Consider the following 26,564-nt stretch of genomic DNA (forward strand, 5'->3'; position numbering starts at 1 on the left):
AGTCTCACTGCGCCGCAGTTCTAGCCATGAACCTGCCACAGCTCAGACTTCCAAGGAACACGCCTCCGAGCACCGACATGAAGTATCCCACATTCATTGTCATGACAGCTATCATGCTGAGCGATGTGTTAATATGCGGATCTTGCGACAACATCGGTGTCGCAAAGAAGGGGAGAAAGGAGAAGCAAGAGCAAAGACTTACAGCAGATACGACACCCCGGCAAGGATTACATCGAGACTCGCAACCCAAACCGCCTCATCGGCTCTCCAGCGTCTCTTTTCCAGTCTTGCTTTATCTTCAATCTCTGGCTGTCCCTTGGCTTGCGCTAGTACCGCGAATAAGTTGAAACGGACAGCAACCAAGGCGCGGAACAGGGCTGCAAGTGCAATGAGGAATATACACGTTCCTGCATATTGGCCTGGGGTGGCAGGAGTCCAGGATGCGGAGAAGAGGGACGTGCTGGTTGAAGTGAAGAAGGTCATGGACATGGTGGACATGTGCATTCCCGACATTCCTGACATTGTGGCATTGGAGTCAGTGGACGTTATTGACGTTGACATGTGCATGTTGGTAGCCGCCCGTATGGTTCTTCTGCAGACGTCTCTATCTTCTTGATCGAGATGCTCGAGGTGGTGGTGTGTAGGTAAACCAACAGATGATGCAAAAATATATTACTACCCGAACAAGCTTTTGCTCGCCAGATAACCTTGTTCCGCTGGTGTATGACAGAGAAATCGTCGTTTGAAGAATCACTTGGAAAAAAAAGTACACAGTTGACCAGAACTCACTGTCGTCGCAACCGCCCAAGCCCACTGATATACCCGCACCATCTTGCCAAACCGGACAAAGGCACGAAAACAAACTCTCTTTACCTCCAAGCATCCCAGTTCCAAGGCCCCTCGATATTCCCCCAGCACACGCACTACCCCCACCCACCCAACACGGACCAAACAATGCGCGCTGAGAAAACTTGCTCAATCGTGCTCATAGTACGCTTACCCCGCCCTCATTGGCCCATCAGCAAAAAGATAATATGCACACCCTAGTAAAAAGAACGCAGAACTAAGCATTTGCGAGGGTTGGAGTTAAGCTTTGATAAGCTTATTCGGTGCGGTTGGGAGGCTTTGGGTGCGTGGAGGTGGTGTGGTGGTGGAGTTGGAGGGGGTAGGGGAAAGGGGTTAGATAGACTTCACCCCGACATGCATGCTTAGTCCTTTGAACTCCCTTTTTTTGGTTTCTCTTGTTGCCCTTGGGTCTACTTGTCTGTTCATCCTCTGAGGTCCCCATTGCACATACATATCTTGGTTGAAAGGAAAGAAGAGCAAGAAGAAGAAGAGTAAGAAGAGACAATGAGCGAAGCATGGATCTCCATCTCTCCCGGTATCTCAGGCATGCGCATGTTCGAGTGTGGAACTAAGACTGCAGAGGAGTGTGCGTGGTATAAGCATCGATGGCACTTTTGGTATGTAGCAGATTACGTATTTGCGCTGCCGACTGTTGCGTTTTTCATGAGTGGGATTGGGGTTTTCGTTGTTGCGCACGTTATTTCTGGGTTGTTTTTGCGGCAGAGGAAGGCAGGACGGGGTGTGTTGGTGAGGAAGGTGGTGGCGGGATCGAGGTATTTGGCGTATCGCGGGTTCCATGTTAGGCGGTTGAAGTGGAACTCTGCGCCGGTTGGGGTGTTGTTGCTTGGTGCGGCTGGTGTGGTGTTCTTTTTTTGTAAGGAGCCCTTTTTTGAGAATATCGGATTTGGGTATCGAGTACTGACTTTTGGTAATAGGTATGGACCTGATACCGCAACCGTACTATTGGGCTAGCAAGAAGTTTGGTAATTCACCGCCATTGGCTACACGGTCGGGATGGCTGGCGTTGGGATGCATGCCGTTTCTCTTGTACGTTTTGTAACTGACATGGTAGTACTAATCCTCTTTACTAATTGGCATCAGTGCTACGGCGAGCAAAACGAATTGGATCACACTGGTCACCGGAGTATCGTATGAACGACTTCAAGTATTTCATCGATGGATTGCATACGCCTTTTTCGTTCTTGCGCTTATGCACACATTTCCCTTCATCGTATACCACATCCATTGGCACGATATGGAGCACCATTTCTCGAACAGTCTGCTATTCTACTGGACGGGGATAGTAGCGCTCGTCTTTCAAGCATGGCTGACGTTCATGTCGCATAGTGTCTTTCGGTTAGTAGTCTTCCCATGAGCTCGAGTTTCGTACATAACTAATGCACCACCCAGAAACCGTGGATACGAACTCTTCAAAGCAACACACTTCTTTGCTGCCGTCGTCTTCATGATAACCTTCTTCTGGCATTGTGATCAAACGCTGACTAGTTGGGACTACTTCGTTGCTACGGCTGCCATATACGTTCCTTGCTACGTATACCCATGGCTTCGCACGGCATTTGAATACAAATGGACTCAGCGAGCACGGGTCACAGTTGAGGATAACGGGTTCATCCGTGTTTCCATTCCGGCGACGTTCCACTGGACTCCGGGCCAGCATTGCTTTCTACGCTTTACGAGTTTTGGTTTCCTATCTACCCTGACTGCTCACCCATTTACTATTTGTTCTACACCTGCCAAGATGTCGGCAGAATCTAATGAGCTGGTGTTTTACATTCGCCGTCAGGGCGGGTTCACAGAAAAACTATATCAGCATGCGTTCACTAAACCCGACGGCGACGTCCCGGTTCTTGTGGACGGTCCTTACGGCGGTGTTAGTTGGCTAAAACTGTGTAATGCAGACCGTCTTCTAGTTATCGCTGGTGGATCTGGTGCCGGCTGGACCTTGCCATTCGTTGAGTATTTTCTTCGATCAGTTGCAAATTTCACCGACGAAGCAGCACCTCGTACCTCCTATACGGCCCCGACATCGCTACGCGTTGTACTTGCGACCCGCGATACCAAAAGTCGCTTGTGGTTCGAGCAAACCCTGCAAACTATACTTGCACAATACCCAACTGCAGTCTTATCATCCGTCCAAATCGAAGTCCACCTCACTGGTGAAACCGCAAATCAAGCTGACATCCTGCCAAAAACAGTACAGCCATCAACCCATTCAGTGCCATCTGAAGCTTCGAATGACATCGTAGTTGGCACCGAGAAAGAAGGCGAGACACTTGTATCAGGCAAAGAACACACGGGTCGACCACAACTACCGCTCATCGTGCAGGAAGAGGCGGAGAAAGCAGCGGATGCAGATGAGACGCTGAACGTGTACATCTGCGGGCCGAAGACGATGCAGAACGATGTGCGAAATGCCGTTGCAGTCGAGAACCTGAAGATCATCACTGGTGCGAGGAGCGGGGGCGTGTATTTACATACTGAGCACTTTTCATGGGCATAGATTCGATGTCCGTATATACTCTCTTCGTATTCGAATTCATCTCACATATTAAAGATGTATTACATCCCCTTTGATTACATCCATACCACCTTCCACTTAACCACCCCCACCTTACTCCCACTCGCTCCTTCCCAGAACCCCCTTACCCCCCTACCCCTCCCGCCTCGACAAACTCATTCCAGTCCTCGCATTCCTTCCACCACCCCACTCATCCCCATCACTGTCATCATCCTCTTCCTCTTCTTCATGCTCTCTCTCCTCCCTTGCCTCCCTCGACCCTCTCGCCGCCCCTGCCTCTCCTGCCTCTCCTTCAACAACAATCTCCACGCGACTCTCCAACACCACATTCTCCATGTTTCTCTTCTCTACACCCAACTCAACATCTCCGCCAGCGTTGGCTTGGCGCCGCGCACGCGCGAGACGGCGTTGGCGCCCAAAATATGTGAGCTCGAGGAGGAGAAAACAGAGGAGGATGAATACTATGATGCAGGCGGTTATTATGCCGGCTTTTGTGCGGGAGTTGAGGTGGGTTTTGGAGTGGGAGGATGAAGGGCGGGTCGAGGAGGTTGAGGTTAGTTTTTGGGAGGTCTGGTTGGGGGTGTTAGAGGAAGAAGTTTGGTTTTCCACGATAGAGAACGATGGGGATATATACATTGAAGTCTGTTTCAACATGGCTATTGTATTTTTGTGTGACTTGGTTTGAGTTTCTTCTAGCAAGTAACATGGTTTTGGATACGATAACTGATTCATCCAGCGGATTTATATATTTTGGATTTTGCAAATGATAGAGAATATTGGATGGACGTGGAGCGACACGCGATCAGGTAAAGAGGAGGAGGAAGGGTAGAGATACATATCTCCTGATATCCTACTCAATACACAAACACATCCTAAAGTCCTTTCACTGCATGAACAGCTTGCCGCAGTGCTACCTGCGGTACTACTTTACGCCACTCCACCTCCATCGTGATAGACATTGCAACCAAGAAAACCGAACATCGGGGAAGCGTAATTTTTTTTTTGAGAATGTATAGAAGTAAACACAAAGTCCGAATAAAATATGAATACAAAAAAAAGGTATAGTCACTACGTAGACGTGAGACTACAAAGAGAAAAGCAGCAAACTACGCTAACAGAGCACGAAAGCAGTTATCATGTATACTTTTGTAACTCCTCCTCCCACCACTATTATCGTGCCTGCTTGAACCATTATCGTTGTTGAGCAGAAAAGCAAGGAAAAAAGAATTAACGCCGTGCATGCAAAATGAAACAACGCCTCTTTTCGCGCCCCCCCCCCTCGCGTAGCACACCGCGCCACCAACATGCTGCCGTGTAACAGCCAGAACAAGGGGGAGGGGGAGGGGGAGGGGAGGGAGGTAACGACGAAAAAGAAAGCCAAAAAATAGAGGCATCATACGAAAACGAGGTGTAAATAAACAAACAGCATAGCATGTGATTTAGTACGCGGTCCCAAAAAGGTACGCATGTAGTAAATGACCAAAAGGAATATCCATAACTTTCATTGTCATTGTTCATTATGTTCAACGCACCAAGTCAAAAAAAAGTATTTACAAAAAAACTTGCCCCATGGTTCATCATCCATCATAATCATCTAAGCATCACGGAGCATGCTAGCAACACCAGCCCAAGTCTCCAAAACAGTGGGGCGGATCTGGTTAGCAGGGAGCGAGAATCCGTATGTACCGGTATCCCTGAGCTCATAGGTGTACGAGTAGGTAGCATTACCCTCGACATCGGTGTAATCGGTGGAAGAGCCGGTGGTGGCGTAGAGAGTAGAGCAGCTGGGGCCAATGGTGTAGGCAGTTCCCGAGACAGCGCGGATGGCGGATTGAGCGCGGGATGCGAGACTGCGGTGCTGAGCGTCGTTTTCGGGGCGGAGACTGCAGTTGTAGCCGTAGGGCCAGAGGATGTATTGGCCGTAGGAGCTAGGGTGGGGTGGTTAGCTTTAGATCTGGCGAGGGGAGAATGGTGATGGAAGGGGGGGAACATACTGTACGTCGAGGTAGAGGCTGATTCCGCGCGTTCCCTTTAGAGTATCGACTTGAGCTTTGATGGCCTTGAGCTCGGGGGTGTCTCCGGCGGCAAGACCCTTGTAGGTTTCCGAACAAGGGCTGGTGGAGGCTCCGCCAGTCACCTCCCACTTGTATGGCCAGTTGCCTTTGATACAATGTTAGCATGTTGATCATACGGTGCTTTGATATGGTGCCTTACGGTTGATATCGCGGCCAACACATGAGCTGGTGCTGACAGTCTGACGGTTCTTGCGCCAGAGACGGTCTGTGGTCTGAGAGTAGACGAATCCGTCAGGGTTGACAATGGGGGTGATGTAAAAGTCGAACTTGTCGACGAGAGCCTTGATGCTTGAGTCGGAGGCGTACTTGGTCAGAAGCTGCCACGCGAAGTACCTGAGATGGAGATTAGTTTGTTGGTTCAATAATAATCTCATGGCAGAGTCGCTTACTCAGTAGTCATGGAAGTGATCCACTCTCGCGCGTGAACGTTTCCGTGGATAATGACAGCAGGCTTGGATCCCTTGCCACCGCTGCCCCAGATGTGGATACCAGTCAAGGTACGTCCTTGGACTGAGTTACCAAGGGTCACAATCTCGGAATTGCTAGTGTAGCCGGCCTGCAGATCGCGGAGGAACTGAAGGTGATCGGCATATGGGTGGTATGCTGTGAACCACGACTCGCTGGGAACTATATTCGGTGAGTGTGTAACCTTAAAAACACTGAGCGAATTACAAACCAGCATAGATTCCCATCTCGCCTTCTTCCTTGAGGGCAGCACCAACATCCTCATTGATGACCTTGCTCTCGGAAACCAATGCAGTCAATGCCGCAACATTTTCGGGTGCAACAACTACATCCATCTCGGCAGACTTGCCAGGGTTGAGGATGTGGGCAGCCAAGTTCTCAATCTGGCTCTTGACAGCATCGGTGCTAGAAACGCGCAGGACCTTGAAGCCATTGTAGTCGACCTTCTTGCCAGCGGTTGGGACAGCGCTACCCAAGGCAGTAGAGCCAAGGAGAAGGGCGGAGGTAAAGATAGTAGTCTTCATGATGAGATATGGAGACACTGACTATGTAGAAGCAAGGTGCAGCATAGTATAGGACGTGGGGAACGCTGCTTTTTATGCTTCCCCATAGTCGTACCTGGTTACGATCCACCTTCCTGTCAAGTAGCATCACCGACATGTCCCTGTCTCTTATTCGAAGTTGTATGAAATAGGCAGGTACCCCATTTTCGTGGTAGTCGACTGCACGAACGGGAGATGTGCACTCGAATAAGCCCAAGATAGGCTCTACAAGCACGGGAGATGGTCATTCGAAGGAGGTCGGAGTAAACGCCTGCGCCATGGATGGAGGATTAATTTATGGAATCACTTGGCGCACTGGTAGAGAGACGTGGGCGCGAACAAGATGATTGGTCCGGAGTCGTGTGTGCTTACCGGGTTAGGCAGGTGTAGGGCTCGGAAATCCCGGAGAGCATAATGGCTGGTCTTGGCTATGCGATAGGGCAAATCGAGGCGTGCGTAGTTTGAAGACGTGATCTTGTCGTGATGGGTAGCTAGTCGACCCAATGCAGGGTAGCAAGGACATACCTGCTTCGAAGCGATGGGCTGAAACGGGAAGGAGATCATTGGAAGGCGGTTGCCAAGTAGTAGATAGGCATGCACATTATAACTAGCTTGGTCGAGAGCGACAGGCGCAGACGATCAATATGTCTGACGTTTGCTCCTCCTAAGAAGGCACACCCAGTTCCCTGAGCACGTTTGCGCAACCGATTGTGAGCCATTCGTCGACTTGTTCCTGGCTCGTCACCCAAACACTCCCCAGCATGCCCCCCGTATTCGCACTTGCACCCTCTGTGCTGCCACTCCGACGCGGAATGATGATTAGGTGGTCCGCCCACATGGCGACATTATGTGGAGGTGTATTTTCTTCTTTCGCATCGGGCGGTGACTGGCACTGGGTCAGGAGTGCAGTATAGACCGACAGAACAGCTGAGGCTGAGGTATTCTTGAACCCCTCTTCGAAGTGATGAACAAGGTACCGAAAAGGGACTTTCTTTTCTTTTTCGTGGACAGCTGAAATGAGGTAGTCGAAAGCATGCGGCGGCCCCTTTAAGCCTTGGAGATGCTTGTGCACCCTGCTGCAGCCACCCCTTTCACCACAGTTGAAGATGACATACATGCTTGGGAATTGACGCAATACCTGGAGCATGACGACAAAGTCATCCGCATCCAAGGCTTCATGCTGACGCTTGTACGAGTCTAGTGTTAGCATGAGGAGTTGTGGTCGGTCGACACAAAACAGGTTTAGCGCCAAGTCATGCGTCTCATTCAGCTGAGTGATGATAAGTCGCTCGTCAGGGCAGAACATGTCGCTGCCTGGTCCCCATTTCCGCGACTTGTTAAAGCCATGATTTGTGGCGCCGACTGTATGTGGTTTTGTTGCTAGTGCTGGGCAGATGCGGAACTCGAGCTGAGCAGTCATGAGCGAAACGCTTGGCTTGTGGTTGTATACCTGCGCACCGGATAGCCGTCATCCTCCACTGACACAATTTTGTGAGGGCCGTATACAATGGCGCCCTCACTGGCGAGTTTGTCAAACGTTTCCACGAGGTCTGCTTCTGAGTAATCTGCCATGTTACAGATGTGGAAATGCCTGAAAAGTTGATGGCTCGGAGATTGTCGGTGAGCTCTAAGATGACAGGTACGAGGCATAGTCGGTCCGTGCACGCTGCAGATTTAGTGAGTCCATGGTAAGTAATTACAACCACGGAAAGAGACACGACCACCAAAGATAGGAAAAGGCAATCAAAAAATGGACTGTGTATAGCATTTTCCAGCTAGATAATCCAAAGCGAGACATATCCTGCACTAGAAGAGCCTCCCTCGGTGAGTGAGAAAGAACAAAAAGTCGCCCGAGTAGAAAAGAAAGAAGTTAAAAAAAAACCTCTGTTAATTATAAAAGTTATGCCCCTGTCCAAGATGCGGACTCGTGATTGCAGAGGCCAAAGTGTATGATGAAGGTGGACGCAGTGCCTGGGTATCGTGGTATCATCATCAAAGGGAGTGTAGCTATGCGGCCTCGGGCTTAGCAGAAGATGGCCTCTCTACGAGGACATAGTCAGCGCTGGTGGTCGATGAAGGGGTCGGTATTTGTGGAATCGCACCTGGCATGTTTGGCGTCTTTTGCGCAAGAGGGCTCTCGGGCGCCTGTGGTTGTGCCTCGTCTTTCTGGGTGGTTTGCTGGGTGCCACTCTTGGCTGGTGGGGAGTTGCCCTTTGCCTGGTTGAGACGCTCTTCGGCAGCGCGCAGCCTTGCTTCGAGGGCCTCGAGTTCCTTGGTCTGGGTGCTGACAGCTGCCTTCCTGGGCGGGGGTCAGTGGGCTGCCTGCGATGGCGGGAGGGAGAGAGGAGGGTTTACTTTTCATGCACTGTCCGGTCGAGGTCCTCGATGCCACCGTCCAACTTGAACAGGCTGTCGAGCTCGGTCATGAAGTTGCGCGCTATGGTGCTGCAGGCATGATCAGAATAGGCGGGGAGCTATGCTAGCGCCGGGGGAGCTCACGATTGAGGACGTTTGTTCGGCTTCCAGCCATGGTCGGGATCGTCCATGGTGGCGGGCTGTGCAGAGTATGAGGAAGCCATGATGAGCAGTAGGCGGACGGTGTGTAGTATGTGCGGTGCGGGAGCGGCTCTGGAGAAGGTCGGGGCTGACGAGGGAACGAGGGGATATATTTATGGGCTAGTGCAAGGCGAGGGTGGTAGTAAGTCGAACAAGCAGGCAAAGGGCTCAATCGTCAGACTTGTTTCATGCAGTGCTGGCGGGCCTGGTAGAGGAGAAAGAAAGCATAATGCGGCACCCCTGGAATAGAGACCGCAGGGCGATTGCAATGTAAGTATGTAGGGGAAATAGGGGACGCCCATGCTCCGGCCTAATTGGGGGGCGTAGATCAGTAGTGGAGCTTGGGAACGAACGAGGGCTTGAAGATGCGCCGCCGCGCCCGAGCCCGACGAAGGAAATAAGAAACAATAAGAAGGCAGAGACGGCGCGCGTGGGAGGCAATTGGCGCTAGAGCTGTTTGCTCGCGCCGCAGAGGCGGGCGGCGGACGGGCGACGGGCGACGGGCGACGGCGACGACGGTTGAGATACGGGGAGGGTGGCAGGCAGGGCTGCACGTCACGCGCCTGGCGGCCGGCCGGCGTGCGCCACAGTGTGGCGGTTAGTCAGGTAGTCAGGCAGGCAGGCAGGCAGGCAGTCGAAGCCCCGCGCCCGCGCGCCGCCACAGGACGAGGGCGAGGCTGGAGCGGTGGTGTGGCGGCGCACGCGTGTGATTGGCGCGCCGCCAGGGCCGGGCTGGGCTGCTGCTGTGCTGCCGTGCGAGAGGCAGCGCCGACGAAGCTCTTGCGAAGAATAATTTCCTCATCAAACCACCCGCCCAGCCCATCTGCCTCTGCCTCCGCCTCGCCGCCCGACGCGCCCATCGCCCTCCGCCGCCCCCCAGTCGCGTGCGATGCCCATCTGCCTCCGCTAGACGCCCTCTTCTCTCGTCCCTCCCTCGTCGCCGTGGCTCCCATCCCGCCCCACGCCCATCGCCCTCGCGCTGCAGACGCCTGGGGGATGACGACTAGCGTCTCTGCCTACACCAACCTCGAGTCGCTCCTGCTGTTCCAGTGCCTCCATGCCTATGGCGTCGGCCCCTCCGTCTTCGCCCGCATCTCCGACCTGCTGAAGAAGAACCCTGACATCACCACCCACAAGTACTTCCAGGCCGGCCGCCTCAGTCCCGATGCCCTGCGCAACTTCTACCTCGAGCGCCTGAAGAGAGAGCTCGAGCATGAGCAAGCCGCCGACAGCGACTCCCACAACGGCGATGTCGCGAGCCCGACCAAGCGAAAGAGACAGAGCCCGAGCCTGCCTACCGTCCAGGAATCCCTCCAGCACCAGCACTTGATCCCCAAGCTCGTCACCAAGCTCTATGCCTCGTACCGCTACGAGATTGCCGAGCAGATCAGGGCCGAGGAGGACAGATATGAGCGACTGCAGCGCGAACTGAAGAGCATCGAGCGTGGAGAGTGGGACGACCAACTGAGGGACAAGGCCAACGGACAAACATCTGCCTTGCGCAGCCCTGCCTTGCCCCGGAAGTCACCTAATCTGGCACAGAAGCCTTTGCAGCCGAGCCAAAGCCCCCAGCCCGCTCAGAATGGTGCGCGACGCGGTCCTTTCATTGCGCCTTCTCCAGATTCCACCCAGCCGTCTGGTCTTGAGTCTCCGCGACCTGCGCCTGCTCAAAATGGACAGCAATCGCCATCTCAATCCAAGAGGCAGCCTTCTACGCCGCAATCCCACCCGACGCCGCCTCCGCCAACAGCACATCAAGCCCAGCCTGCGTCGCATCATGCAGCACACAACAGCGCTCAATATCCAAACATCACCCCTTTCCCTCAGGCACAGACACCTCAAAACGCACAGCATCAGCCTGGTCCACAGCATCGTGACGGCCACCCGTCGCAGCCCCCATCCCCAGCTGTAGGGTCGCCAGGACTGCAGTATCAGCCGTCGCCAGCCCAGAACTATGGCGGAAATGGAATACCTCAGTACGGCGCTCCAGGAACGCATCCGCAATACCACCCACCGCACCAGCAGTTCCCGAACCAGCAACCTCCGGGGCCTCACTCGCCAGGTCTACACCCTGGACAGCAGAGGGCGCCGTACCCCCATTCTGGACACCAGCCGTACCCTCCTTTACAACCTCAAATGCCACACCCACCACCCCAAGCAGGTTTCATGCTTCCACCCTTTCAGGTTGCTCCACAGGATCCATCGCGTGTCCATCACCAAGCAGCTGTGCCGCCGCACCCCCAAGCCTCGACACCTACGAACAACCGACAGCCGCCACGGGCGAGTTTGCAAACGCCCGGCACTGGCAGAGCAGGCGCGCCCCCAATCCATCCTCTTGTCACTCAGGCGAGACAATCACTCACGACACCTTCTACCGCGCACTCTCCACAGAGTTCTCTTGGAACTCCTGTATCTGCAAAGAGTTTATGGAAACGATCTAGTTTCAATGGGACACAGTCTACTTCTTCAAGCCCACGTCCAGAGGTGGAGCCACTCGATGATGTGCCGCCCCTAGTCCGCTCGAATCAGAGTCCCGCTAAAACCAAGTCACAGCGCAAGTCCAGGGCAAAGGGCAAAGGAAAAGATCCAGACCAGGATTCCGTACCAGACGCCGAAACCCCGCAAAATTCCAAACTAATCAACGACCACGAGGAAGAATCTTTGGCGGAACCCGAAACTCGATCTGGACGTTCTCGACGAAAAGCCCCGGCAAGGCGAACACGACCCGGAAGCATTGCATCTTCAAGAGCTGGTGGTTCTGTGCGAGACCGAAGCAGAAGTCAGTCAATTCTCTCACATACCGATACGGTAGCGGCAGACAACGAGTCGCAAACTGGCAACAGGATCAAGTCGGAACGAGGAACCTCTGTCGAGGCTATTGATGAGGAAGCTACCGCCGAAACACCGTCACATATGTCTACCCGACGTCGAGGAGTAGCTGCAATGTCGTCACTTTCAACGCGTCGAAAGCGCAATGCCCGCGAAGCTTCTCTGGAGGCCGAGGACACATCATTTGGCACGCCTGGTCCTCCTCGATCTATCATAGCACCACGTAATTTTGCACGCATGACAGCCCCCATGATGTACGACATTAATTCCCACAAGCACGCATCTACATTCAATACTGCAGTTCGCGCCAAAGACGCAGAAGGCTATTATGACATTATCAAGCGCCCGACAGATTTATCTTCCATCAAGAAAGCTATAGCAGCAGGCTCAAAGCAAGTTGCTGCAGCTGCAGCGGCGTCAGAAAACCCAACTGCCAGTCCCGGCGGTGCAACTGGAGGCCTCATTGAGCTTCCCTTCACAGCAGACAATGTGCCTCCAAAAGCCATTGTCAACGCGGCACAGCTTGAAAAGGAACTTATGCGCATGTTCGTCAACGCTGTCATGTTCAACCCGGGAGAAGAAGGCGTGGTCAACGATGCAAGAGACATGTTCCAGACTGTCCAGGGGCTCGTTAGCACATGGAGAGATGTCGAGAGGGATAGTGGCAAGGCAGGTAACGAAGGCACCCCTGCCGCCGAGGAAGAGGATCCGCCGACGGCCAGCAAGCGGAGGAAGTTATAGTATAATTCCCGAACATCGCAGCTGTGTATACGAAAATGAAATAAGGTTTCAGAGTAATGTCAGGTTCGGGCCAGAGTGTCGAATATTATATGATCAGTTTTAAACTTCCTGTGGTCTTTTTTTTGATACTGCTTTGTGTGTCCGTGGTGCTACAGAGTTTATTCGGGGACGTTGTCTCGTTTTGTCGCCTGCAAATGTTTGTGTTCATGTGTGCATGTGAAGTCATAGTAGCCTTTTAGCATTTACATCGATCGTCATGTCATGAGTAAAGGAGTCTGGGTATTGGAAGAAGAATAGAAAACAGCAATAGGGAGGAGTGCATGGGTAGAGGGGAAAAGAAAGAAGGGCCATGTCGTTACTCCTTCCTTCTCTTCCCTCGTTGTCAAGACGAGCAAACAAACATCCCCTCGTCTGCCTTTCTTTCATTTTCTCTTCCCTACCCCGTTATTCTATACAAAAAGCACCGGCGCCAAAAAGAAAGTATCATTCAAACGCAAAAAAATTCCCGTTATCTGATACATTAGGACGGGAGCGCTAAAAAAAAAAAGAAGGATGAGTAAGAAGAAACAGCATGGTAAGGAAGAGCGAGTAAGTAAAGAAACAAAAAAACACCAAAGCATAGCAAGCACAAAACAAAACGCAAAAAAAAAGCCCGACGTGGGGGTCGAACCCACAACCTTGAGATTTTGAAACAATCGTGCCTTTGAGGGCGTGATAACTAAGAGTCTCACGCTCTACCGATTGAGCTAGCCGGGCGATTGATGAAGGTTTGAAAAATTATTACCATTATATCCTCTATCGTTCTGGACAAAGGCAAACAGGAAGAAGGTGAAAGCGATGAGTATCGCTGTTCGTCTTTGCAAAAAAAATGAATTTCGCTGATCCGACGGGGTGTGTGTGGTGGGGCGCGCATCACGCGAAACAAAAAGGCGGGGTAATAAGATAAATCATAGGAAAATATTTTTAATAGGCATCTTCGTGTTAGACTTATTGCACGGTGTTTGTGAAGGGTTTGCGCTAGAGCAGAGATGGATATTGATAAATGTTATCATAAAAGCTATTATAGCCTGTCTTCTACATTCTCGACAAATCCCTACTTGTGAAGCATGCCAGCGAACTAAGTCTTTTATGCGCAAGGGGGGGCAATGTAAACTACGAATCTCTCTCTCTCTCTCGCTCCTTCTCACCCCCAATCATTCATAAACTCGTAAGACCAATAATAGAACTCCCTAGATTAAATTTTGCCTATGATATGTCGTAACGGGTCATTATATATAGTCTATACGTGCGCACAAGAGTCTAGGATTAAAAAGAGAAAAATCCAGGTCGAGGCCTCGATGCCGCAATTGGAAATCCAGGAAAAGATGGGAAAGAAACAAATCCAGCGAATACGCGCTCAACACTCCACGTATGGGTCAGTAGTAAGCATTCCCCTTAACTCTTGTTAGAAAAGAACAAAAAAACTCCCTTTGCTCCCCTTCTCGTTATCCATTTTTTACAATTGTGTGACATGACACGGCTTTGTAAAAAAATTATCTCTTTCGTTTTTGATTGGGTCTTTCCTCCTCTTGCTTCAGCCTATGAATCCATGAGATATTCGTCCAGAGACGGATTCCTCCCATCTGGATTCCGCAGCATGCCTGCTTGATTCTGTCGTAATTGCTCGACCTCTGCCTTTAGCGCATCCCTCTCTTTCTCAATCGCTTGGATATAATCAATTGCGCTGGCTAAAATCGTCGCTTTGCTAGGTTTCGGTTGTCCAATTGCATTTGTTCCGTCATTTTGCCGAAGTAAAGGTACCGCTCTCCGTAATCTTTCGAGCTCCGAGTTGAGCCCTTCGCGGTACTTGCGTTCGACCTGGTTGTGCGGCTGGCGCCTTGAAGTCTGGCTTTTTAGAGTAGGCGATGTTGCAGCAAGTTGGCTGTCGGTACTACTGCGGCTCATCCTCGGGCGACCCCGCTTCCTGGTTGGTCGTTTTGGTGTTGAAGACTCCGACGCTGATGCAGGCGATGATGGTGATTCGCGCTTTAGCGTGTGGGGACTTAGCGATGGGGAGACGGCTTGGTGTGGTGCGTCGCTTGAGTGTGATGAGGAATGTGATATCGTTGCCGCCGTTATGGGAGAGAAGGAATCGTGCTCGCCAGCTTGTGGTGGTGTGGGACGATGTATCGAGAAATCACCCCTATATTGGTCGAATTGCCCAAACTGCGGTTGATTATAAGTTTGCGGGTAGGACTGTTGACGGCTCGAAGATGGCAGTATAGTCGCCGGTAACTTTGAGGCTGATGTCCTTTGGGATTTGGGCTGTGTATTTGAGGCGCCCTCGATGGATGTGGTCGGTTGACTGAAGAAGTTGTCTGAGTCGAAGAACGTGTTCAATGTGTAGTCGGGACCTGGGTCGAAGACATCGCTGAGATATGGATTGTCAAAGTAATTCGAGTATGGCATGGTATCTGCTGGCGGAGTGTCTCCGGTATTAGACCCTCTCGTATTTCTGGGGGCATTCATCAGCTTAATGAAGTCGAGATGGATTGATGGTGTGGTGGGTATTCGAAAATAGCGTATGTGGTAAGTAGTGACTATCCGGGATTGAAGGATTAACGAGCTATGACAATGACAGTCGGGTCGGCATAACCAAGCGTTTAATAAGAGAAAGATACGAGAACGTAATTGTATCGACGATTCGAGAACGGCACAGCCAATGAGGTGGGTAATTGTAGCTTGTGACCTTCCTGAAATTCAGGTCGTAGGCCAATCAATTTCCGGCGTAATGGTTCAGTCAAGTGCGGACGCTTCGAGCAGCTGTAGGGTAATCCCAAAATCGCAAGGTACTTGTGGATCCATCCTCCAATTAATCATCGCAGGCATGCCCAGCCAAAGTCGGCTGCTCCCTTGATGCTTCGTAAAGCATGTACAGTGCATTCGAGCATCCAGATTCTGGAGGAGACGCACATGTCGAATGATGAGCACCTCATCGGCATTGCCCGGTAACAAGAGCATCTCGTGCTGTGCTGGCCCAATGCTCCACTGAATCGGACAAGAGTCGTGTTCCGCGAGTCCTCCGAGACCGAGGTGCCGGAACCACTGATTCACGTTGCAAGGATGAAACATTTTCTTAGGCAAGTAGTTCAACAACTGGTCATGGCGTTCGAGGCGCAGTTCTTTGAATGTGCTGCTGCTGCAATAACACTTCCGGGGCCCAAGTGAAGGATATCGGCAGCTCTCACGGTCGAATTGTGATTTCGCGGCGCATGGTAGCAACCTTGAAAAGGTTGCTAAACCATGGTACGTAGTTTGTTCGTCAGATGTCGCTTACCCCTGTGAGCAGCTATGCGCAAACTGCTGCTACATGGTAGTGCTGAGTAAGTAGAGGACGCGCTGTGCCTAGTCTTGTCTTAGTCACGGGAACGTCCAAACTAGTAGCAATTGTTTGCTAAGAATTGCTGGTACAAATGCAGAAGGAAAATTGACCAACGCCCTGTGATGTCACAGTTTTGCGTCGCGTGGAAGCGGCTAGGCGCATGTTGGGGACGCTGATTGTGGCGCCACATGGAGGGCTGTGGGTGTCAGCGGGTGTTTCCGTAGCTGTCAGTTGCAGGGCCTGGAAATAGTCTGGACAGTGCAAGGGAAGCGGATTGGATATTTACGTCGTTAAGATTTTCCGTTGTCTGTAGGTGTGGATGCTGTCAGCTTGGTCGACGGGATGGCCGGGCAGTTGGTGAAAATGGCGTGATACTGGTCCGACGCAACCCGATCGGGTAAACTTTTTAGGCCCAAAGCTAGGATGACTAGGCATCAAGACTCATGGCAATCCCAATCCCTGTGAAACTGTGCATCTCGTCGTGTTGCTCTCGCACTATTAATCTTTTGCTTGGCTATGTCACCTTTAGCCGTCCTGGCAATTAGATGCCCCCGTCGCCAATAAAATGGCCATTGCATAACTGTGTCAGGACCTTGGGCGCAAACAGTCGACTCTGTATTCTCTTCAGCCATGGAAAAAAGAGTGTGGGATATTCAGTCGTCTTCGGCCGTGTTTTGCGCAGTCAAAGTAATGTTGCTACCTTACTTGGTAGTGGTAGTAGTAGGGTACGCGAAGTGGGTTGCATGTTGATGCCTACGCACCACTTCTTGAGGCTGTTGCAACGCAACCCCGCGCCAACCCTCGCCAGACCTCAGATCCCCCAGGTTCCAGGCTCGTCTCCACCATGTCGACTACAATCACATCTTCGGCACCAGCTCACGTAAAAACTCGCTTTCTTGTCATATCCGATACCCACTCTGCCACTCCCTTGCAGAATACCGCCAATAATGACACAGCCTTTCGTCCACCGCTCCCCAAAGCCGATGTACTTCTCCACTGCGGCGACTTGACCATGGTTGGTCACTTGGCAGAGTATGAGAAAACACTGGACATGCTGGAGGGTATCGATGCTGGTCTGAAGCTCATCATTGCGGGCAACCACGATATTACTCTAGATGCAGACTATTATGGCAAAAAAGGCAGATTTATGCACGGGAGACAGTATGATCAAGAAATATCGGCTAAAGCAAGAGAGTTGTGGACTGGTGAGCGAGCCAAGCAGGCAGGCGTAACTTATCTCGACGAGGGAGTCCATGTGTTCAAGTTGGAAAATGGAGCAAATTTGCGGGTAAAACGCCGATTTAATATCTCTAGACCCGCGTACAACAGCTGACATCATTTCCAAGGTCTATGCATCTCCCTATCAGCCCGAGTTTTGCGGCTGGGCATTTCCTTACAATCGAGATGAAGACCGTTACAATCCCTCCCACCAATGCACTCCATATGCCAAACCCATCGCCGAGAACCCTATCCCGGACTACCCTAACATCGATGTCATGATGACCCATGGACCGCCTTTTGGTGTCTTGGACGCAACGCAAACCGGCGAGCTAGTCGGCTGCCAACACCTCCTACGGGCTGCCAGACGCTGTAGACCACGTTTACATTGCTTTGGACACATACATGAAGGGTGGGGCGCACAGAAAGTGCTGTGGAATAACGGGGAACTGGATATCAAACCTGAACAGTGTATCCAAAGAGTTGATACCATACATGTTGATGGTGGGAAGACCGCAAACGAGAGGGCAGCGACTGTGGATATTAGCCAGGGAAGCAGCACTTCAGTCGAGTTTGGAAAGGAGACTTTGATGGTCAATGCCAGCATCATGAATGTTCGGTATGACCCACGGAACGGACCATGGCTTGTGGATATGGATCTTGAGCGAACCAGTTGAGCTCATTCGTTTGGCCAGTTGCTCGCATGTGTGACTGTTGGAGATATCCGCAAAGATCAGACCCTCTTGTTATCTTGATTCTCAGTATTAACATAGAGAAAAAAAGCTTCCGATAACGGTGGTTCAAGTGATCATGGCATTGGACTACAGCTACCTATACGAGAGCAGCTTGTACAAATATACCATGTACCCGCAGGCCAAGCTCGCCGCAGAAAAGCCTGGCCACAAAGAGACTGTCAAAGGTGCTTGGTGAGCGGTGTCAAGTTGTGTGGCAATCAATTCTTCGAATCCTATGCGTGGTCCACCCTGCATTTGATGCATGATTGGTCCTAGGTATTTATTATAGAACTCTACTAGTCCATGATTCTTGAGTACTTGTGAGATGACCAGATCATTTCATACACTTCGCATACCCGAAATCAACTACCGTGTATTCTTCTCTACACTGAGCCTTTTCCACCCCACTTCAACAAAAAATACTCGGTCCCTTTTTTTCCAGTCTAGGATATAAAAGTTCCGTAGCCATCTACATCAGCCGAAGATACGCCATTAACAGATACCGTGCTTATATCATTCGATCTTCATCTTCTTTCTAAGAATAGAATAGCCCCGTATCGCCAGTCTAAAATACACTTGCTATGTACAAGTCCAAGTCCCCTCACCGCCAGGCATGCGAGAAGCATAGATTTTAGCGTATAGACTTACGTGATATTTTGAAACCAAGGTATCAATAGTCGTACCGATGCTTTACCCAGACATGTATCACCTCAATAATCGTACCGATTCTTTGCCCGCGGAGATACCACTTGGTATCGGAATGAAAAAAGGGGGGTCCACACATTGTTCTAGACACAACAACATGTACAGTTATACCAAAGTTATTGAATGCACACATATCACACCGCCTATTCTTACAACCCTGTCTACCGTTGTGTACCCAGCTAGCCATGTCCAATAGTCTGTTTTCCAATTCTATACCCATGAATTTAGTCAATGAGTATCGTTTTAAACCCAGATCAGAGTTGTCAATAATAAACCTAATCCAATCTGAACCTCCAAATTGGACTGGCTCAATAGCCTTCCCAAAAAAGCGGAATGGATTGATTGTTCAGATTGCCTCGGATTTTAATCCGGATTGATTTGTTGACAAAACTCTTGATTCATATAACGATAAATTTGCCGTCCCACTGAGTGCACAAATCACGTGAAAAGCCACTGTATATGTCTTACCAAGTCGCGTAGAAAATATGACATTCTCCATTACAATATTGAAGTAAACAGCTCCTAAGAATGGCAAATCAAGTGATCTCAGTATTGCATAACTGCTTCTTACAAAATAGACCAGCTCAGATAAATACACTGTATGCAAATCTCTGTACAGAATAGCCTATTAACGAAAAACATGACAACGAGAGGGACTTGGTAAGTGTATCCAGATACAAAATAGGTACTCATCGATTGATCCTATCTATATCTATGAGGCTGGATCAGGTAGTTTGGTTCAAGTGAGCAAAGTGCTACAATAAACTTGTCGGATCTAGCAATTCTACACATTTATTGCGCCTGAATTCGCGTGATACCACAAAGGCAAAGATCACATATATCGAGTAGCTAGAATGACACAACAACCTGGTTACTTCTTGCCAACGTTTGTACGAGAAGCAAGAGCCGAAGGCGTAGTTACAGAATTACAGATGTGGAGGGGTTGAGTTAAGGTAGGAGAACTAACGGGGTTTGTCAGAGGAATACGAAAGGGGGGCGGAGGGCACGGGATATGCGACATGTCTCATATATTTTTGTCCGGCGGTCACAGTCTCAAAAGTAGTATCTTGGAAAGGAAAAGGGGAGAGTGGGGAACGGGTTGACTCTTCAAAAAAAAAGCGAGGATTATATCGATCTACGATGTTGTTTCCCTTCTGTGCGACGGACGAAAAAATGAGGGACCGAGGGAGAGAGAAAAAAAAAACGGGCTTTTACACAGGACGAGACTGCTTTTTTTTTCGGTGGAGGACAAGGTGGGTTTAGAAATTGTGCAACTGAGCAATATGTGCATATACGTATTTGTGTATGCACAAGTAGCAGTTCTGCAACTGATCAAGTTACAGAGTGTTTCTTTGTCTACTGCGTGGAGAACAGTGGACATAAATCCGCGACGATAGATCATAAATATATGTATGTGTGTACACATACAGCGAAGATTGACCATACTACCATAGACAGACAGGTCAGGTCGTATACCATCCCTTCGCTTCAACCCGCGAAGCGTCTGTCACAGGAACCACCGTGCTTCATACGAGACTCCCCACAAAATGGGTGGAACAAGGCAGTGCGTCACGACCATAAGTCCTTCACCTCACCCGTCTGCATACCCTTTGGTAGGTTTTTACGATAAATCATCAAAGTATCTAACACACTTCCATCCCTTGCGCTTCTTCTATTCATCCCCCTTTCCCCCCTCCTTCTAAAAACGAACCCCCCCCCCCCCAAGCAGAAAAAAGAAAGCACAAACCCCAACCAACCTCTGAATCAAGCCCATCTCCCTCACACCCTCCCCAATCCATCCATCTTTCCTCGCATACCCTCCCCAATCGAGCCAAATCCGCCCCCCTTCCAACACCAACACCAACACCAACCGCCCATCACCGGAAAGCGCACAGTAAGTAGTGCTATACCCGCTTTTTTTCCCACACTGGTGCGGGATACACCGTGTTGGCATCAGATAGCGTGCGGAGGAGGCAATATCCGAGGCGAAAAAAAAACAGAGCGACAAGTTGGTACAAGGTATCGTAGCGGGCGGCGGGCGGCGAGTAAGGGTACAAAAACCTTAGTTTGTCCTTGCGCCTTTTTTTGCCCCCAGTGACATTGTCAGCCTTGTTCAAGTAGTGTGGGGTTTTTTTTTGGCGCCTTTTGCAAAGTGTGCCTTGTTAAGTAGCTTTGTTGCGCCTCTTTGTCGGGGGGAAAAATGAGGGCATGTGCCGTTTGGTGGCGAGTGCGAGTGCCGGGCTGGCCTGTTTTTTTAGTGGTGGTGGTTTACTAGTTGGACGTTGTTGCTAGTAAGTGGGTAGTTTGGGGGCGAGTTTTTTTGGGGGGGGGAGGGGGCCAAGGAGTGACAACATAGGGGCTTCTAGAAAACGGAAGTAGTAGGAGAAGGTGTGTACACTACATGACACGTATGTGTGTGTGTGTGTGTGTGTGTGTGTGTGTGTGGCACTAAAGGACTGCTATTGTTGCTTGTTGATACGTACGTAGGTAGCAGTGTCATTTTTTTTCTTCTTGATACTGAGTCAGAGTTGTCTTCTACTGAGCTGAGTAGCCATGGTATTATCACGGAGATGGATGAAGCTCTCCTGGCCTATCGTTCAAGTTCTTGCCACAATGAACTGAGAGGAAGTTTGCCTTCCCCCTTTTTTTTCTCCTTTGCCTCATAGTAGGCCCTTTTTTTTATCAGGAGAGAGTGAGAGACTGAGGGAGATCGATCGCCTTTGCTCGCCCTTTCCAGTCGACCAAGTTTCTTTCTTATCGCCAGACCAAAGAAACTGAATCGTAGCTTTGGGGGAAAAAAGCTGACAGGATGACAAGTGCCGTTTCTTCTTGCCTTGCGCAGCATCTCCATTGTTTCACTTTGCAAATGAACACACGCCCGTATGCTCTTTTTTAAGAAACATCGGCGTCATACTGCGATCGTGTTCGCGTGATATTGGAATTGGACCTGCTGTGTGACGCAGAGAGAGAGAGAGCCCACATTATGCAATGTCGCTGCTATACTACTACCCGCTCTCACCTACCGGCGGTCAAATACAACGAAAATGACATTCCATGTAACGGAACACAAAGTCATTTCACATGTCATCAGTACATTGGAAGCAAAAGCGCAATCAATGCTTGGTCATACTTACCTCAGCAACTTACGAAGGTTGCGTGATCTCGGTGTGCGAACACACTTCGAACCCCCCACTCATTCTCTTGCCGACCGCGCATTCGTTCTCGGACATTTTCTGTTGCCCCCCCTCCCCTCCCCCTTCCCTTATGCTTATTTTGCATCCTTGCACGTTTGGAGTTGTGATGCGTTTTGTGGGGCCCGTCGCAAGTTCCAGTAGTATCATCTTGTACTACATAGACACACGCACTAAGATTCTGCATGCATCTTTTCCATCTCGGTCATTGGCGTCGTCGGAGTCGTCGTGGCCCTGCATTAACTTTGTTATGCGAGGGGTCCCCTCCCCCTTGTGGGCTCGCTCTAAGTATTGGCCGAACACTCTATGTGCGGATACCCTTGGGACGATCCACAATGTTGGGAATGTCACTTCTGCCTATTCTGTAGGTGTTGTCTGACCACATTTTATTGAATCTTATTTTATGCACTGTACTCTGCTTTCTCGCTTGGTCTGAGGAATTACACCGGCGGCCTCCTGTCGCAGGACGGATGTATTTCCTTTTTGACTCGCTATGCATTTTAAAAACGAGCGGTCATAGGGATCAACGCCCGGTATTAAAGAGCCGGCGATGAGCGGTTCTGCCGATCGAGATGCCAAGCCAAAGGGGCGTGACCGACTACAAACTAGTGAACCCCCGCATCTGATTTCCTTGTTTGTTGTAGATCGGTGGTTACGATAGTAATCGCACTACTAATGTTTGCGAATTCTCTTGACCGGAGTTCAGGAAGCAGTGCGTTCCGACAATGCTACTGTAAGATTTTTCTTTTTTACTTTTTGGTGTTGCGAAAGTTTCCGCCTTGCTGATGGGGCGAGCAGATTGGAACGTCGACTATAGCAATTGGAGAACGGAGATGGGAAACAGCGCTCCGAGTGAGAATTATGGTGTTGTGGGGCCTGTAAGACACCCACATGGACGACATAGGGCACTGGGCTAGCTATATGAATGAGCTATGCCAATTCCAGCAATAGGAGCGACTTCTGGGACTTGGACGCAACCGCGACCTCAGCGCAGGTCCCGGACCCGGATCGGAGGCTTTACCGGTAGGTCGGAAAAATTACCTGACCTCAAGAACCGGTTGCAAGCAATACGCTTTGTTATAATAAGACGAGAGAAGAGTTATAGCGTATGGTGTGGTAGGACAGTGCCGTAAGTAAGCACATGCTTCTGTGATTGTTCGTTGAGACCCCTGACCGGCCGGCGAGTCAGGGTTCAAGGTACCATCTGCCGAGTCAGCCAAAGATGTGCATATGTACGGTTAGAACAAAAAGGGAATTGCCGGATGGCTATCGTAAACCCTGATTCCATGGAGAAGGCGATGAACAAGCTAAGGTGCTTTAGTGTTGTCGCCGGTGCCAAAAGGCGATGTCATTGCATGTCATTGTACAGTGGTGCATGACCAAAAGCGAAAATCCCTATCAATGGCACGGAGTCGAGTAAAGTGCCGAAGAGTCATAGCTCAACGACGGCTTGTACTCTGTATGTAGGAACGACAAGTGAGGCTGCTTGGACATTTTTTTCCTTTCCGGTTTGGCAGACCTGAACCCCCACATGCATCAGAGTATGTAGCTACTGTCCAAGATGACCAAACTTTATTTGTAACGCAAGCCACGGTGGGGCGTTGGACCAAGGTGCTATTGGAGGTGGATACAACGGAGAAGGCTCCGTTGTATGTACATAGTTACATGAGCATGTATGTGCTAGTGTTGTACTTAAGTAAGTACACACATATATATAACATACATAGTTACATAGGACATGTAACAATTTGCAGGGCGTAGGGCGGTTAGTCGAGGGCGAACGTTGGGCAAACGGTCAGCTTAGAAGCGCGCTTAGACGGAGGGTAACGAGTATGAGGACGATTAGGGTTAGGCAATACTTTGGCCACTGACTCCTGAAGATCAGCGATTGGGTTCTGGTGAAGCGGACACTATCCGGCGGAATGCTGATCTCCAGAGTCCTGGAATGAGCGTATACCTGACAGAGTGGCACATGTCCCCAAGCCATAGTTTCAACTATAGGCGAAGCCAAGACACGTAAGCCTTTTTGTCGTGTATGTATGTGCACGGATACGCGGATACGCGATATGCGAATTAGTGCATTGGGACGGAATGATGCAAAGTCGGTCATTTCGCGACTCGACAAGTATGGGGTGCAAGTTGGTTCGTGGTTGTCATGTCTGATGAGCGTTTAACGCAAAACCAAACAGGAACTTTCCAAGCGAGGTACAGTTACGACTGACTGGGGACATGTATCGTATCGGTAGTACATGCTTCAAGGTTTGGCCGTCTTTGGGGATGTTTGGCCCAAGCGTTTTAGGGCGACAGACCCCGGTCTGATGATTACTTTTACATATACCGCAAGCAACGATGAACCGCCAGACATGTCGCCACGCCGGTGGCCGGAGGAATTGGAGCATGGAGAAAGTTGTCAGAGTCTCAGGGGAAGGGTGGTATGGTTGGGCCTGCATATACTAGGCTTACCGGACTCTTTACGTTTATATAGAGGTAAATACGTACCAAGACGGACCAATGTAGGGGACGTGTGCCTGAAACCGTGTCTTTGTAATACAGAGGGCTGCTAGGGCTTGGGCGATGTTGTGCGAGGCAGGGATAGTGTAAGCGAAGCATAAGCAAAGAGGAGGCATGGAGGGAGTAAAACGTGGAGGCGAGTGTAGATATTATGCTGTCAAACTTGGGGTCATGGCTGCAGGGCTGGCGTGATGACTGTTTCTAGATGACGAACTCTGGGGATCGGCTTGGTTGTAAAGTGCTGAGCAGGGTCAAGGGTTGAAGGGTGCTTGGGGTTGCCTGGAGAGCGAGAAATGGGGAGGGTGGCACGTGGCAAGTCGTTGATGCACCGGGCGGCTGTGTTGTTTTTGGGCTTGTCACCGAGGCATATCGTGGAGCTGATGGAGGAGCAGGTATTGGGACGAGATGGAGCGTGGGGCGAGGTGGAGGATTAGCTGATGATGTGACGCTGGTGTGAGAGAGGATATGACAGCTGGCAGATGCGAGACGGCGCTCGGTGCAGCAGCAATGGCCGTGGTAGTGTAAGTACACTACTAATTGTGGAGAGTCAGTAGAGCCGAGTAAGGCGTCGTAGTATAGAAAAAGGACACTGTATACACTATGTAGGTATAGTATATGGAGATGGATGGAGGGGGGGTAAGGAACGTGGCAGACAGCATGGTGGCGCCCCCACAAGCGCCTGCGAACAGTGTGCCGGTGCACAGTTGCAAAGCAGCAGCAGCAGCAGCAGCAGCAACGGCTGCCGACGGCGACACGTACGCCATAGCCAATCAGCCCGGGTGCACTGGCCGAGCTTCGATGGTGGCAGTGAGTGAATGAGTAAGTGAGCACACAGGCTATGTACACTACGTAGAGTGTGGCGGCGTGAGCTGTGGTCGCTCCTGCCATGTCATGCCATGCACATGGGCCTCTCGCTGCTACTACTGCAACTGCAACTGCAACTGCGACTGGCAGGCACGCGTCGCGAACCCCCAAGGCACGGAAGTCGCGACTAAGCGAGCGGCCAAGGACGGCGAGCGGCCAGGGGAGTGGAAGGGAAGGCACCACCACGGTCACCAACGCCAACTGCACTGAGGCCGTTCACCAGCGGGGCCACAGCGCCTCTCGCCTGCGAGTGCCCCCCTCCCCCCTCCCCCCGCCCACACCAGCCTACTGATCGTGCACCCTCTCCTTCCAGGGCTCTCTATCGATCGGTTGAAGTCCGGAGCGTTTCAGATACAACTACACAACCATTTAGCCAAAATGCACACAATGGCCGCACTAGTGTGCTGCTGTATCTTTGCAGCTGCGCAAGCCAACACACGAGCTAGACTAAGGCAATACCAGACACCTGGTCCAAAGGAAGGCAAGGAGAAAAAAAAGCTTCGAGCACCCAATGCCCTCGCTCCGCCGTCATGAACAGGCGACATGACATGGACAGGGCGCTCGCCGACGTCGCCCTTGCTTGGCTGCTTGCTCCAGCTGCTGCTGCTGCTACGTACTAGATATCCCACGACGTCCGAGGCCAGCAGACAGGCACTGCCTAGGCGATACCCTCCGCGCCTCACCAACCATGACCCTTGCCCCCCACCTGGTGGCGGTACGATAGATGCCGCACAGATGGCGAGGGAAAAATCGAGACGCCTCAGAAGGACCGAAAGGATTTTGTATCAGATCGCGACTCCCACGTGCAATCGCCAGGCTTGGACTACCGTCCGGGCTATTGGAGTGCAGGTCATGCACCAAGACCATAGCCACAGCGCCGGGTCAGGCCTCGCGCGCATTAATCGACCACTGGCCCTCACCACGTACTGCTATCCACTTGCGAGACTTGGCCAGTGACATCCACACCCCGGACCAGCCCTTGTGCAACCCGGCTGTGGAAACGCTGGCTGTCCTTAATCACCATGACGCGACTGGACAAGACTCGACCCTCGCCAGGGCCTGCTAGCGAGATGAACAATGTGGAGAAGGACGCGCTGTCGCAGCCAATTTGTCGCAGACGCTAGCATACCATGACGCCGCCAGCAGTTCACGTCGGCCTTATCCCTGCGACCACGCTCCTTGCAGCGCCTCGACACCTCCAGCCAGTGTCGGGGGATCATCGCAGCGGGCATTCGCTACCGACCATGTCACGTCACTACCCTCTTGCCAGAGCCACACATGCTCTCATTTGCGCAAACCAAACTCTCCGGCCTGGAGCCTGCGTCAGCTCCCTTCGTCCCTCTCGTGTGGGCACCCAAGGCACGTCGGCCCTGTCTCCATCCGGCTC

The 26,564-nt window shown here is 51.1% G+C and overlaps 13 protein-coding genes across 13 annotated transcripts; 5 read left to right on the forward strand and 8 right to left on the reverse strand.

Annotated features, from left to right (window-relative positions):
- Nucleotides 1-4: 4 nt before the first annotated feature.
- Nucleotides 5-489, reverse strand: COCVIDRAFT_34581 (hypothetical protein; the record flags this gene model as incomplete). Its single annotated transcript, XM_014704866.1, has 2 exons — nucleotides 5-116; nucleotides 203-489. The coding sequence occupies 2 exons, from the start codon at nucleotides 487-489 to the stop codon at nucleotides 5-7; spliced, it is 399 nt and encodes a 132-aa protein (XP_014560352.1).
- Nucleotides 490-1,350: 861 nt separating this feature from the next.
- Nucleotides 1,351-3,367, forward strand: COCVIDRAFT_89449 (hypothetical protein; the record flags this gene model as incomplete). Its single annotated transcript, XM_014704867.1, has 4 exons — nucleotides 1,351-1,720; nucleotides 1,782-1,893; nucleotides 1,948-2,202; nucleotides 2,257-3,367. The coding sequence occupies 4 exons, from the start codon at nucleotides 1,351-1,353 to the stop codon at nucleotides 3,365-3,367; spliced, it is 1,848 nt and encodes a 615-aa protein (XP_014560353.1).
- A 150-nt stretch (nucleotides 3,368-3,517) lies between these two features.
- On the reverse strand, nucleotides 3,518-4,039 carry COCVIDRAFT_12907 (hypothetical protein; the record flags this gene model as incomplete). The annotated part of the gene is made up of 1 exon (XM_014704789.1): nucleotides 3,518-4,039. The coding sequence occupies one exon, from the start codon at nucleotides 4,037-4,039 to the stop codon at nucleotides 3,518-3,520; it is 522 nt and encodes a 173-aa protein (XP_014560275.1).
- Nucleotides 4,040-4,979: 940 nt separating this feature from the next.
- COCVIDRAFT_23499 (hypothetical protein) lies at nucleotides 4,980-6,449 on the reverse strand (the record flags this gene model as incomplete). Its single annotated transcript, XM_014704806.1, has 5 exons — nucleotides 4,980-5,313; nucleotides 5,380-5,545; nucleotides 5,600-5,793; nucleotides 5,850-6,087; nucleotides 6,137-6,449. The coding sequence occupies 5 exons, from the start codon at nucleotides 6,447-6,449 to the stop codon at nucleotides 4,980-4,982; spliced, it is 1,245 nt and encodes a 414-aa protein (XP_014560292.1).
- A 682-nt stretch (nucleotides 6,450-7,131) lies between these two features.
- Nucleotides 7,132-8,039, reverse strand: COCVIDRAFT_89388 (hypothetical protein; the record flags this gene model as incomplete). The annotated part of the gene is made up of 2 exons (XM_014704868.1): nucleotides 7,132-7,875; nucleotides 7,926-8,039. 2 exons carry the CDS (start codon nucleotides 8,037-8,039, stop codon nucleotides 7,132-7,134), a joined length of 858 nt encoding a protein of 285 aa, XP_014560354.1.
- A 435-nt stretch (nucleotides 8,040-8,474) lies between these two features.
- On the reverse strand, nucleotides 8,475-9,046 carry COCVIDRAFT_23501 (hypothetical protein; the record flags this gene model as incomplete). Its single annotated transcript, XM_014704807.1, has 3 exons — nucleotides 8,475-8,766; nucleotides 8,823-8,912; nucleotides 8,967-9,046. The coding sequence occupies 3 exons, from the start codon at nucleotides 9,044-9,046 to the stop codon at nucleotides 8,475-8,477; spliced, it is 462 nt and encodes a 153-aa protein (XP_014560293.1).
- A 579-nt stretch (nucleotides 9,047-9,625) lies between these two features.
- Nucleotides 9,626-9,883, reverse strand: COCVIDRAFT_89579 (hypothetical protein; the record flags this gene model as incomplete). The annotated part of the gene is made up of 1 exon (XM_014704869.1): nucleotides 9,626-9,883. One exon carries the CDS (start codon nucleotides 9,881-9,883, stop codon nucleotides 9,626-9,628), a length of 258 nt encoding a protein of 85 aa, XP_014560355.1.
- A 136-nt stretch (nucleotides 9,884-10,019) lies between these two features.
- On the forward strand, nucleotides 10,020-12,593 carry COCVIDRAFT_23502 (hypothetical protein; the record flags this gene model as incomplete). Its single annotated transcript, XM_014704808.1, has 1 exon — nucleotides 10,020-12,593. The coding sequence occupies one exon, from the start codon at nucleotides 10,020-10,022 to the stop codon at nucleotides 12,591-12,593; it is 2,574 nt and encodes an 857-aa protein (XP_014560294.1).
- A 1,578-nt stretch (nucleotides 12,594-14,171) lies between these two features.
- On the reverse strand, nucleotides 14,172-15,041 carry COCVIDRAFT_89476 (hypothetical protein; the record flags this gene model as incomplete). Its single annotated transcript, XM_014704870.1, has 1 exon — nucleotides 14,172-15,041. The coding sequence occupies one exon, from the start codon at nucleotides 15,039-15,041 to the stop codon at nucleotides 14,172-14,174; it is 870 nt and encodes a 289-aa protein (XP_014560356.1).
- A 194-nt stretch (nucleotides 15,042-15,235) lies between these two features.
- COCVIDRAFT_89529 (hypothetical protein) lies at nucleotides 15,236-15,439 on the reverse strand (the record flags this gene model as incomplete). The annotated part of the gene is made up of 1 exon (XM_014704871.1): nucleotides 15,236-15,439. A coding segment is annotated over one exon (204 nt), but the record flags the coding sequence as incomplete, so codon positions are not given.
- A 1,359-nt stretch (nucleotides 15,440-16,798) lies between these two features.
- On the forward strand, nucleotides 16,799-17,849 carry COCVIDRAFT_89626 (hypothetical protein; the record flags this gene model as incomplete). The annotated part of the gene is made up of 2 exons (XM_014704872.1): nucleotides 16,799-17,242; nucleotides 17,301-17,849. The coding sequence occupies 2 exons, from the start codon at nucleotides 16,799-16,801 to the stop codon at nucleotides 17,847-17,849; spliced, it is 993 nt and encodes a 330-aa protein (XP_014560358.1).
- Nucleotides 17,850-18,685: 836 nt separating this feature from the next.
- Nucleotides 18,686-18,988, forward strand: COCVIDRAFT_89377 (hypothetical protein; the record flags this gene model as incomplete). The annotated part of the gene is made up of 1 exon (XM_014704873.1): nucleotides 18,686-18,988. A coding segment is annotated over one exon (303 nt), but the record flags the coding sequence as incomplete, so codon positions are not given.
- A 5,618-nt stretch (nucleotides 18,989-24,606) lies between these two features.
- Nucleotides 24,607-25,387, forward strand: COCVIDRAFT_12913 (hypothetical protein; the record flags this gene model as incomplete). Its single annotated transcript, XM_014704790.1, has 4 exons — nucleotides 24,607-24,705; nucleotides 24,793-24,834; nucleotides 24,926-25,120; nucleotides 25,268-25,387. 4 exons carry the CDS (start codon nucleotides 24,607-24,609, stop codon nucleotides 25,385-25,387), a joined length of 456 nt encoding a protein of 151 aa, XP_014560276.1.
- Between the last annotated feature and the right edge of the window lie 1,177 nt (nucleotides 25,388-26,564).

Source organism: Bipolaris victoriae, assembly GCF_000527765.1.
Source record: "Bipolaris victoriae FI3 unplaced genomic scaffold scaffold_12, whole genome shotgun sequence".
In the NCBI taxonomy this organism is placed as follows: Eukaryota; Fungi; Ascomycota; class Dothideomycetes; order Pleosporales; family Pleosporaceae; genus Bipolaris; species Bipolaris victoriae.